Source organism: Odontesthes bonariensis, chromosome 16 (genome assembly GCF_027942865.1).
Source record: "Odontesthes bonariensis isolate fOdoBon6 chromosome 16, fOdoBon6.hap1, whole genome shotgun sequence".
Taxonomy (NCBI): domain Eukaryota; kingdom Metazoa; phylum Chordata; class Actinopteri; order Atheriniformes; family Atherinopsidae; genus Odontesthes; species Odontesthes bonariensis.
The window spans coordinates 1,448,743-1,461,422 of record NC_134521.1 but is presented as its reverse complement, the minus strand read 5'-3'; the positions used below and the strand labels follow the sequence as shown (position 1 = coordinate 1,461,422).

The window sequence follows — 12,680 nt, the reverse complement described above, 5'->3', positions numbered from 1 at the left end:
GAAGTCTGTGTTAGTTTAAATAGGCTTAATTATTTAACAGAACATGATATAGATGGTGACTCTAAATTGTCCTTCGGAGTGACTGTGAGTGTGTATGGTTGTTTGTCTCGTTTGTCTCTATGTGGCCCTGTGATGGACTGGCGGCCTGTCCAGAGTGTACCCCGCCTCTTGCCCATTGACCGCTGGGATAGGCTCCAGCCCCCCCGCGACCCGACTGACGGATTCAGCGGTGTATAGATAATGGATGGATGGATGGTATAGATGAGAAGACGTGTGTGAAAACAGCATTATGTTGGGAATAAAATAACTGCACAGTCAAATAGCCACTTAATATTTATTTTACAGTGTAAAACATGATCAAAATGAGGTACCTCCATGCCGAGGTCTCACCTGTTTGAACAATGTTTTTATATTTCATCTCAAACTGCTGCCAAGAGCGCTTCTCCCCTGCGGGATTGCACCTAAATGAAATAAATTAATTCAAGCAGTTTCCCTGTAATATTATTGTGATTGCAAAGGACTTTAATCTTACACTTTTGCTGCTGCAGCGGTGTTGCACTTATTTCTAAAAACATATTGAAACTCGCCGTATGAGCGCATTAAGATTTCCAATTTGAGGTTGGTGAAAAACGTAGCCCCTCCTCTTCCCCGTTGCCAAGGTGACTCGTCGAATCGGGGCTCCATTGATGCTGGCTTTTTAAAGTTGTGGTGCACGCGCTAAACTCAAGGTGAACTTACTCAGAGTTGGTTGAACCTGCTTTGTGAAATGGACCCCAGGAGGGTTACATAGTGTGCGTACATATGTCAGTTTGCTCTCTGTCTAACACAGACAAGCCGCACCTGCTCCTGTTACCGGGGAAACGCCTTGTTAGCTTGCTCTGTTCTAAGACTGCTTATGTAATGGGGTTAGTTTTGCGTGGGACAACGAAATTCGGTACACTTATTCATCGTGCCCAGACACACAAAAAAGTCACATGCCGCCATGGTCCCACGTCCACAGGAAGGTGGCCATTTTGGATGGAAGGTGCGTTTTGGTGCCACTTTTGCCCGATTCCACGCCTTGCATTTGATCGAACTCCTCCTACAGATTTAATGCTACAGACGTCAAACTTGGCCAGGTTACTCTTAGGACATGGGGGGAAAAGTCATGGAAAACGTTTTCAAACCTCAAAGGGCGTGGCCTGGGCCAGGCAGTGAAAATCGTGTGATGGCGTTTGTCGTTTGAAAGCCTTATCATCATCGCAAGGTCATGAAACTTGGCATACACGTCCACCCTGACAACCTCGTACATATGTAAAGGGTATTGTGTGTTGGCGGAAATAAATGGCTCAGTGGCGCCCCCTAGAAATTTTCAAAAACCCTTCCGCATTGGGGTTATTATGTGCTCATACGTACGCAGAGGGTATCGTGCGTGTGGGCAGAGCTGCGCGTCTACGACGTCCAGCGCATGCCCCAACGTGCGCACATGTCGGTCCCGCATACAGCTGCTTGCAGCTTTCTAGTTATGTTTGAAGTCTTTTTACTGCCTTTACTTAATTTTTACTTTGTATTATTTAGCTTGAAGAGCTTTAACATGTACAATAACACCATCTAACTCTGAAAGACATGGAAAACAAACAAAACACTTCATGTGACAAAAATTCTATATGCATCTGAATAAAAGAATCTCATTCCCTTCATTTTTTGACATTTTGACTGTTACTGTAGATACAATTTTAACTTTGAGCTGTTGTTTATGTAATTTGGAAAGCCAGTAATTAATAACACTATTAAAATCTTTAAAAATTTGAAAATAATTATACCCATTTATTTTTCACTTTCGTCAGTAATTGATAAAAATGACAAAATGTGAAATGTAGCATGAACTAGAACATGTTTTATTCAAAAGACTGACTGAAGCAGTAACTAACTGGAGGAGAGATTTCATGACCCATCAGTGATCTGGTAACCATGTTCACATGATGCATCATGGGATCAGGTTGCCAGGAAAGAGCTCATAAATTAAATGTTGGGTCAAGTAAACCAAGCAGACCAGCTTTGCCCACAAGGAAACAGGAGCTGACCTGACACCTATCTTCACAGGTGAAGAGTCTTTGTATGATTTTAAGTTTTTAACAATGTGTTGCATCTAAAGTGTTTTAGGGACATAAACTAAATCAGTGATTCTTTAGTGTTTCAGCCAACAGATGGATCGTTTATATTTTCACTTTTTTCTTCAATGTATGTGTTTATCTAACTATCATCAGTGCTGAACTGCACGATCAGATCAAATTAACTCAGTGCTCATCTCGTTTTTATCAACAACATTGTCAACTAATCTAAGAATTGATCAAATATCCTGTTCCTGAACTGCTAACTATGCTTAACCTGAACCTAGACTTGGACAAAGCTGATATGTGAAATGTGATAGCAGGTAAACCAGAGCAGCCTTTCTCAAAGCAAACACAGACTCCAGCCTGCTGATACACTGACATGTAAATGAAGGAGTTTATGCTTTGGATGTAACTAAGTAAGAGACAGTGTTTACAAAGCAGACTAAAGTGGATTTGTAGGGTTTTTGTCGTCCAGTGAGATGAACATATTGATATTTCTGATTCCTTAAATGTTTTCTGTGAGATGTCCAACACAACTGTTGGGCTGGTGTTCCTGGAGAGAGTGTTGTATACCACTCTGACTACAGTTCCATGCTGTATATTCCTCTTCATTAATGGGACCATGTTGTACACTTTGAGGAGTAAACCAGTGTTTCGTGAAACTTGCCGCTACATTCTTCTTTATAACCTCCTCTTTGCAGACACCGTTCAGCTTGTATTGAGTCAGTTGATGTACATATTGTCTATCTGTAGAATATTTCTGACATATCCTGGATGTGGTGTTTTCCTCATGCTTGGTAACCTAACAAATCCAGTCTCTCCTCTGATACTGGTGGTGATGTCTTTGGAGAGATGTGTAGCAGTGTGCTACCCTCTGAGGCACGCTTCCATCATCACCATCAGAAACACAGCAATGGCTGTTATTGTGGTTTGGGCCATTTGTTTACTAAATGTTGTCATTCAGATTCTTTTGCTGTTAGAATTTCCCTTTGAAGATCTAGAAACTTTGCAGATGAAAACCTTATGTAATACAGCTGTCATGTTGCTTTCACCACTATATTACGATTATGAGGAAGCTTATACTTGTTTTCTGTTTATTTGTGCTGGTCTGATAATCACCTCCACCTATATTGTTGTAATTATAGCAGCCAGGTCAGCCTCCACAGACAAAGCTTCAGCTCTTAAGGCTCGTAACACACTGCTGATGCATCTGGTGCAGCTGGGCTTCAGTATCTCCTCAACGATACATAACCCATTACTATTTGCTGTCTCAAAACTTGTTCTCTTTAGTGTACTAATACGCATCCAGAACTTTTTTTATGTGTTTTTTATCATTCTTCCCAGGTGTTTGAGTGCACTGATCTATGGCCTCAGAGATCAGACCATCAGACCTGTCCTCATGTACAATCTATGCTGTCAAATTAAACTTTCAGTTATATCAGGAAAGCCGAAAGTTTCCCCTTAACCCGTTATGAACATTTGCATCAATTTACCCCTCAAGCCTGAGGTGACATTTCAAGGTGATATTATTTTCAAAAGCATTCATTTCCAATAAAAGCTAATTCAACTCTGAAATGGTCTTTATTTCATGATTGTAGTTTCTTCAAAAGTTGAAAAATAAAAGGTTAAGTACTGAACACTTTTTATTTTTCCATAAATATCTCAGTTTTAGAATACTGGAACGGTAAAACTCAATTAAAACAAAGCCTTGGTCAAATTGAGCAAATATACAATATATCAACCCGGTTCAACAGAAAAATGTATTAAACCAAAATCTTTGTATTCATCCTAATATTTTATTATTTTTATTACATTTTGTTTGTGTCCAGCACATTTTTTGGTAAGGAATTTGTCATACTGTCAGCCAGAAAAAATAGATTTTCATGCTGTACAATATTGTCTTTAACAAAAGCCAGTACATTTTCCAAACCCTAACAAAGTATTTATAATGCTTAGCATGTACCAATAATTCCTAAATATCTAAATTCAACTACATAGTTCTTCATGTCTAATCCTGACCGAAGAGCATCTCTGACGGATAACCTAATACGTGAATAAAAAACAAAAACTAAGATCTCCTGTGTAGCTTCATCACCAAATAATCTAAAAGTGTCAGTGTGATATGATAAATATTTCTGTTGTTATGATTTTATAAAATGGCCGAAAAGTGTATTCCTCTTTGTATTTATTTTCATATCCACAAGCACAAAATTAATTTGGACTTTTATGTCCCAGGAGACAGTTTAATAGATTATAGTTTTGAACAATTTCACAATCTTCTGTGAGACTGTTGAGTTTATGGATGGAACTAATCTGTATTTTTTTTCATGAATATTTATAAAATGACTCCAGATACTTTATTTTCTTCATTTCATACATTTTTCTTGGTTGTGCTGGTTCCAGTATTGTTTATTCCAGTCAGTTTATGTTATAGCTTTTATAGAATAATTTTTAATTCATCTTGTGTTGTTATCTCAAAGAAATCTGCCTTCAGGCTATCAGAATCAACAGTGCAGGTGTCAGGTGTCAGGTTTGGGTGGGGAGGTAGGACACGGTTGCGGACTCAGAGATGTAAAAAGCAAAGTTGATTTATTCATTCAAAAACAAAGGTCAAAACAGAGCGCAGCTGAGCCGGATATCAAAAAAACCTAAACTGTGGAATAAATACTTGACAAAACAAAACAAAAAGACTTGACGTGACATGGAAAAATACTTAGCTTGGAAGTAGGGTCGTGGCATGGCATGAGGGATATTGACGGGTAGAATCTGGCCAAGAAACAGGGGAGCCTGGGAACTAAATAGGGAACTGGGTAATTGTGAATGAGTGCAGCTCATGTGGAAAACACAGGTGAAGTGAGTGATCTAATGAACTAATGAGCTGAGTGAGGGAAAAAACAATGGAAAAAACCGACTAAACATGAACTCAAAAACCAAGACATGAAACAACCTAAAACATGATAAAACACAAAACTAAAAACATGGGGAAAATCCCATGGGTGTGACAGAGGAGACGGTCTGGCGGGCGGCCAGACTTCCGGCGACGTGGCGGCTGGAGGCGGTCTGGCGGGCGGAAGGAGGAGAAGCCGGAAACCATCTGGCTGGCGGACGGACCTTAAGGGATGGATCCCAGACATCCCAAAAGTCTGAGGGTGGGAGGGAGGGGCTCGAAACTGTGGGTCCCCTGACCGGGGCCCCATGGGCTCTGTGGGGGCCAGCTCGGGCTTTATGGTCTCTGTGGCTAACTCGGCCTCCGTGGCTGTGGCTAACTCGGGCTCTACGGACTCTGTGGCTGGGGCCAGCTCGGGGTCTCTGGACTCCGTGGCTAAGGCTAGGTCTCTGGACTCCATGGCTAAGGCTAACTCAGGCTTTCTTGTGTCCTGGGGCTGTGGTGTAGGAGAGGTGGGGTAGGAGCTGTACAGCGCAGCTACCTCTTCTGGCTCCAAGCCGAAAATGTCCAGCGAGGCAGTGCGCTGCACAGTCCTGGCATGGATCCATGCGTCCTCCAGGCCATCAGTCCACCCCCAGAGCCTCCGCCTCTTCAAAAGAAAATCCAGGAACTCACCAGCCACCCGCAGTTTCTCACACGACGTGGAGTCCCGCTCCAAACAGCGCCACAACTCCTCATATAGGTCCTAAAAATGGTCGGAGTCCGCCGCGTCCATGGTTAGGCCAGATCCTTCTGTCAGGTTTGGGTGGGGATATAGGACACGGATGCAGACTCAGAGATGTAAAAATCAAAGTTGATTTATTAATTAAAAAACAAAGGTCAAAACAAAGCGCGGCTGAGCCGGCTATCAAAAAAAACTAATCTGTGGAATAAATACTTGACAAATTGTGAATGAGTGCAGCTGATGGGGAAAACACAGGTGAAGTGAGTGAAACTAATGAGCTGAGTGAGTGAAAAAACAATGGAAAAACCTGACTAAACATGAACTCAAAAACCAAGACATGAAACAACCTAAAACATGATAATATACAAAACTAAAAACATGGGGAAAATCCCATGGGCGTGACAGCAGGCACCTAAAACTTCAAATCAATGCCAATTTAACTGGCTTTAACCAATCAGACTCATTGGCTTTAATCGATCAGATTTCGAGTTGCTGACACTGACGCCATCCTTCAGCGTACAATCACCTCAACATCTTTACGTCCATTGATTGGATGGTCAGAGAGAGGTCATTTGTCGACGTGCACATGCCAAAGCATTTTCATGATTTGATAGCTGCTTCTTGAACAGATGAACAGAGAAGACATTGATTTGGTCGCAGATATACTTTTAAAGCAATTTTCAAAATGGAATTTTCAAGAAAAGCTAGATCAGGAGAAAGGGTCAGACATCCCCAGAACTAAATATCCTGACCCAACCAAGGAAAGGCTTTGTCTGCTACTTTCACTTTCGTAACTATGTGCAGTACTGTAGTGGATTTAACATTATTAGGTTACATATGGGCTGTAATAAAAGGTAAATATCCATCCATCCATCCATCATCTTTCACTTCTCCGGGAATCGGGTCGCGGGGGCAGCAGCTTGAGCAGAGAAACCCAGACGTCCCTGTCCCCGGCCACTTCCTCCAGCTCTTCCGAGGGGACTCCGAGGCGTTACCAGGCCAGCCGAGAAACATAGTCTCTCTAACGTGTCCTGGGTCTTTCCCGGGGTCTCCTCCCAGTGGGACGGGCCCGGAACACCTCACCAGGAAGGCGTCCAGGAGGCATCCTAACCAGATGCCCGAGCCACCTCATCTGACTCCTCTCGATGCGGAGGAGCAGCAGCTCTACTCCGAGCCACCATTCCACCGCATCGAGGTGAGTCCGACTATATCTAGCCGGAACCGCTCAGCCTCGCGCACCAGCTCAGGCTCCTTCCTCAGCAGAGAGGTGACGTTCCACGTCCCAAGAAGCAGCTTCAGTAGCCGAGGATCAGACCACCCCGGGCAACATAGCTCCCAGACTCATTGGGGCACGAGCCCCTCCTGGATGACCGAGCTTCTCACCCTATCTCTAAGGGAAAGCCCAGACACCCTGCGGAGGAAACTCATTTCGGCCGCTTGTATTCGCAATCTCGTTCTTTCGGTCACTACCCACAGCTCGTGACCATAGGTGAGGGTAGGAACATAGATTGACCGGTAAATCGAGAGCTTCGCCTTCTGGCTCAGCTCCTTCTTCACCACGACGGGCCGGTGCAGAGCCTGCATCACTGCAGACGCCGCACCGATCCGTCTGTCAACCTCCTGCTCCATTCGTCCCTCACTCGTGAACAAGACCCCGAGATACTTCAACTCCTCCACTTGGGGAAGGATCTCATTCGCAACCCGGAGAGAGCATTCTACCCTTTTCCGGCTGAGGACCACGGTCTCGGATTTGGAGGTGCTGATTCTCATCCCAGCCGCTTCGCACTCAGTTGCGCTCCAGTGAGAGCTGAAGGTTCCGGCGATGCTAACAGAACCACATCATCCGCAAAAAGCAGAGACCCGATTCTGAGGTGACCAAAACGAACCCCCTCCATGCCCTGGCTGCACCTAGAAATTCTGTCCATAAAAATTATGAACAGAATCTGTGACAAAGGGCAGCCCATATCAAGGGGTCCGGCACTCCATCCTCCTGGAGCATCCCCGACAGGACTCCCCGAGGGAAACAGTCGAACGTCTTCTCCAAGTCCACAAAACACATGTAGACGGGTTGGGTGAACTTCCATGTACTCTCCAGGATCCTGCTGAGGGTGTAAAGCTGGTCCACTGTTCCACGGCCAGGACAAAAACCACACTGCACCTCTTGGATCCGAGGTTCGACTTTCAGACGGATCCTCCTCTCCCCGAATAGACCTTACCAGGGAGGCTGAGGAGTGTGATCCCCCTATAGTTGGAACACACCCTCCGGTCCCCCTTTTTAAAGAGGGGGACCACCACCCCGATCTGCCAGTCCAGAGGCACTGCCCCCGATGTCCACGCGATGCTGCAGAGGCGTGTCAACCAAGACAGCCCCACAACATCCAGAGTCTTGAGAAACTCCGGGCAGACCCACCCCCAGGGCCTTGCCACTGAGGGGCTATTTGACCACCTCGGCAACCTCAGCCCCAGAAATGGGAGGCCCCACATCCGTGCTCTCCGACTCTGCTTCCTCATCAGAAGGCGTATCGGTAGGATTGAGGAGGCCCTCGAAGTATTCCCTCCACTGACTCACAAAGTCCCCAATTTAGGTCAGAAGAGCCCCGTCCTTACCATAAACGGCGTTGACGGTGCACCGCTTCCCTCCTCTGAGTCGCCGGATGGTGGACCAGAATCTCTTCGAGGCTGTCTGTAAGTCGATCTCCATGGCCCACAGAACTCCTCCCAAGCACGAGTTTTTGCCTCAGCAACAGTCTCAGCTGCGTTCTGCTTGGCCTGTCGGTACCCATCAACTGCTTCCAGAGTCCCACTGGCCAAAAAGGCCCAATGGGACTCCTTTTTCAGCTTGACGGCTTCCCTCACCACTGGTGTCCACCAGCTGGCCGCTACGGCAGGCACCGACCACCTTACGGCCACAGCTCCGGTCAGCCGCCTCAAGCCTGGATTACAAAACTTAAACTGTGAAATCAAAAACATTAACAGGACTATGACTAGGACTATGTTACCTTTACATGAGGTTGATTAGGGCTTTGTAACAGAACATGGTACCCATTCTTTGTTGGTAGGGATGATGATGTATCCCTCCTGACATGGTAACATAGGGGTGGGCGATATGGAAAAAATGTTGTATCACGATTTTTTTGCATAAAATCACGATTTCGATTTTTTTATCACGATCTTCCATCCAAAAAAAAAAAAAAAGACCAATTACAGTAGAGTTAAGTCGACATGCTGAACCACAGAAGAGCTAAGGAGTAAAAGAAAGAATTTGGCAATCAACACATTGTAATTCAACTGTAACCCAATTCAAGATGAAAAATAATGATCTAATTAATGACATCTGACACAGTGAGAGTGAAGCAACCGGAAATAGAAAAACGAACCACTGATGACGACTTGACTCCACCTCATGATGCCATTTAGCAACAGATGAGCAACGCTGCATGTTCATTTACTGCAGCCACAGTCACGCACTGCCATCACCAGAGCGCCCTAAAGGAATACTTTTCAACTGTGTAATGTTTGTCAGGGTCGCGGTGCATCCCTTTTCTCTTGCACCGTAGTTGGCTTACGAGCTAGCGGTTTCCTCATCCGACCCAGAGTGCTGCTGCTGGCCGTGAGTTTCTCCCGTGCGCCGCTATGGATGTGCTGTGGATGGTGCCGCTGCTGCTGTTCCCATTCCTGATGTGGACCAGCAGCAGTGGGTTAGGGTAGAAGAAAACCCGAACCAATTCCAAATTACATAGGTGGATTTCCTCTTCTTCACCACCTCGTCGGCTTGGCTTTCAGCCATGGCTGTCCATGCGTTTTCTAAGTTTTTACAAACACAACATGGAGGTGTGTAAGAAAGTGTCACGACGCTCAGTTTGCTATGATTGGTCGGTTAGGTTAAGGACGCCCTACGTCTGCCGCATCGGCGGGAACCAGCATTAAGAAAAAATAAATCATTGCGCTGATTGGCAAAGGCGATCTATACGGTTTCTCTAATTTGGTAGATCGCCTGCGATTCTCCACTCTTCCTCGCCAGTCACGATTTTATATCGTCAGATCGCGCACCCCTACATCATAGCATGTTGATGCCTTAACTTGAGTTTCGGGACTCAGATCTAACTGTTTTAGGGCTGAACAAACTTGGCTTTGGGTGATTTTGAATATAACTTAGTGCAACGGAAAAGGGGTTAGATCAGATAGAGTATATATTATTCTTTTGTTTGTGATGTACAGTGTGGGAAATAATTATATTTGGAGTCTACCTTTTACTTTTTGGCTAGCAGAGCTTTTACATGCACAATAACACCATCTCACTCACTTGAAGACATGAAACCTCAGAAAGCCCAATATGACCCCTTTAAGGTCATATAAATGTATTCTTATCTGAAGAAAAAACATTCTTATTCTCCCAATATTGTTGTGTTTTGTAAATAAGCATGAACTTTAAGCTGTTGTTTTGGTACTTTGTAAAGTCAGTAATTAATACAATTAAAAGAGTAAATATTTCATAATTTGAATACAATTATGCCCATTAGTCAGTTTTTGGACTGACTGAAGTAGTTACTAACTGGAGGAGAGATTTCATGACCCATCGGTGATCTGGTAACCATGTTCACATGATGCATCATGTGATCAGGTTGCCAGGAAAGAGCTCATAAATTAAACATTGGGTCAAGTAAACCAAGCAGACCAGCTTTGCCCACAATGAAACTGACCTGACACCTATCTTCACAGGTGAAGAGTCTTTGTATGATTTTAAGTTTTTAACAATGTGTGTTCAAGTGTGTTGCATCTAAAGTGTTTTAGGGACACAAACTAAATCAGTGATTCTTTAATGTTTCAGTCAACAGGTCAACAGATGGATCGTTTATATTTTCACTTTTCTCTTCAATGTATGTGTTTATCTAACTATCATCAGTGCTGAACTGCACGATCAGATCAAATTAACCCAGTGCTCATTTAGTTTTTATCAACAACATTGTCAACTAATCTAAGAATAGATCAAATTTCCTGTTCCTGAACTGTTAACTATGCTCAACCTGAACCTAGACTTGGACAAAGCTGATATGTGAAATGTGATAGCAGGTAAACCAGAGCAGCCTTTCTCAAAGCAAACACAGACTCCAGCCTGCTGATACACTGACATGTAAATGAAGGAGTTTATGCTTTGGATGTAACTAAGTAAGAGACAGTGTTTACAAAGCAGACTAAAGTGGATTTGTAGGGTTTTTGTCGTCCAGTGAGATGAACATATTGATATTTCTGATTTCTTAAATGTTTTCTATGAGATGTCCAACACAACTGTTGGACTAGGGTGGCCAGAAAGAGTGTTGTATATCACTTTGGCTACAGTTCCATGCTGTATATTCCTCTTCATTAATGGGACCATGTTGTACACTTTGAGGAGTAAACCAGTGTTTCGTGAAACTTGCCGCTACATTCTTCTTTATAACCTCCTCTTTGCAGACACCGTTCAGCTGACACTGAGTCAGTTGATGTACATATTGTCTTTCTCTAGAATATTTCTGACATATCCTGTATGTGGTGTTTTCCAAATGATTGGTAACCTAACAAATCCAGTCTCTCCTCTGATACTGGTGGTGATGTCTTTGGAGAGATGTGTAGCAGTGTGCTACCCTCTGAGGCACGCTTCCATCATCACCATCAGAAACACAGCAGTGGCTGTTATTGTGGTTTGGGCCATTTGTTTACTAAATGTTGTCATTCAGATTCTTTTGCTGTTAGAATTTCCCTTCGAAGAACTAGAAACTCTGCAGATGAACACCTTATGTAAATCAGCTTCCATGTTTCTTACACCACTATATTACGATTATGACAGAGTTTACACTTATTTTCTGTTAGTTTCTGCTGGTATAACAATCACCTCCACCTATATTGTTGTAATTATAGCAGCCAGGTCAGCCTCCACAGACAAAGCTTCAGCTCTTAAGGCTCGTAACACACTGCTGATGCATCTGGTGCAGCTGGGCTTCAGTATCTCCTCAACGATACATAACCCATTACTATTTGCCGTCTCAAAACTTGTTCTCTTTAGTGTACTTATACGCATCCAGAACTTTTTTTATGTGTTTTTTATCATTCTTCCCAGGTGTTTGAGTGCACTGATCTATGGCCTCAGAGATCAGACCATCAGACCTGTCCTCATGTACAATCTATGCTGTCAAATTAAACTTTCAGTTATCTCAGTAAAGCCGAAAGTTTCCCCTTAACCCGTTATGACTTTGAGAAACATTTGCATCAATTTACCCCTCAAGCCTGAGGTGACATTTCGTGGTGATATTATTTTCAAAAGCATTCATTTCCAATAAAAGCAACTTCAACTCTGAAATGGTCTTTATTTCATGATTGTAGTTTCTTCAAAAGTTGAAAAATAAAAGGTTAAGTACTGAACACTTTTTATTTTTCCAAAAATATCTCAGTTTTAGAATACTAGAATGGTAAAACTCAGTTATAACAAAGCCTTGGTCAAATTGGGCAAATATACAATATATCAACCCGGTTCAATAGAAAAATATATTAAACCAAAATCTTTGTATTCATCCTAATATTTTGCAATTTTTTGTGCCCGAGTAGGACATTTTGTTTGTGTCCAGCACATTTTTTGTCATCAGCAAAACAACAGGAATTTGAGTATTAATGTCTTTAACAAAAGCCATTACATTTTCCAAACACTAACAAAGCATTTGTAATGCTTAACACATACCAATACGTCTAATATAGGCGGCGGCGGCACTGTAACACCATTCAAAGGATATCTGTTGGAACAGGGAAACACAAGTTAATGACCACAATAATATCACATATACATAAAGAGAGTAAAGTGAGGAAAGGTGTGACAGATGAGTCCCCCCAGCAGTCTAGGCCTATAGTAGCTTAACTATGGGATGTTTCAGGATTACCTGAGCCATCCCTATTCAAGGTAAACACAAGAAACTTGTGCTAACGAAAAAATAAATAAATAAAGGACCAG

At 43.2% G+C, this 12,680-nt stretch overlaps 2 protein-coding genes across 2 annotated transcripts; both read left to right on the top strand.

The window, feature by feature from the left end:
• The first annotated feature begins 2,669 nt into the window (after positions 1-2,669).
• On the top strand, positions 2,670-3,607 carry LOC142401639 (odorant receptor 131-2-like). The gene has a single exon (XM_075487105.1). The coding sequence runs from the start codon at positions 2,716-2,718 to the stop codon at positions 3,556-3,558; it is 843 nt and encodes a 280-aa protein (XP_075343220.1). The 5' UTR covers positions 2,670-2,715; the 3' UTR covers positions 3,559-3,607.
• A 7,132-nt stretch (positions 3,608-10,739) lies between these two features.
• LOC142401876 (odorant receptor 131-2-like) lies at positions 10,740-11,919 on the top strand. The gene has a single exon (XM_075487337.1). The coding sequence runs from the start codon at positions 10,978-10,980 to the stop codon at positions 11,917-11,919; it is 942 nt and encodes a 313-aa protein (XP_075343452.1). The 5' UTR covers positions 10,740-10,977.
• The last annotated feature ends 761 nt before the right edge of the window (positions 11,920-12,680 follow it).

Coding starts and splice junctions, on each gene's coding strand:
- LOC142401639 (XM_075487105.1), top strand. CDS start 2,716: ATGTTGTACACTTTGAGGAGTAAACCAGTGTTTCGTGAAACTTGCCGC.
- LOC142401876 (XM_075487337.1), top strand. CDS start 10,978: ATGTCCAACACAACTGTTGGACTAGGGTGGCCAGAAAGAGTGTTGTAT.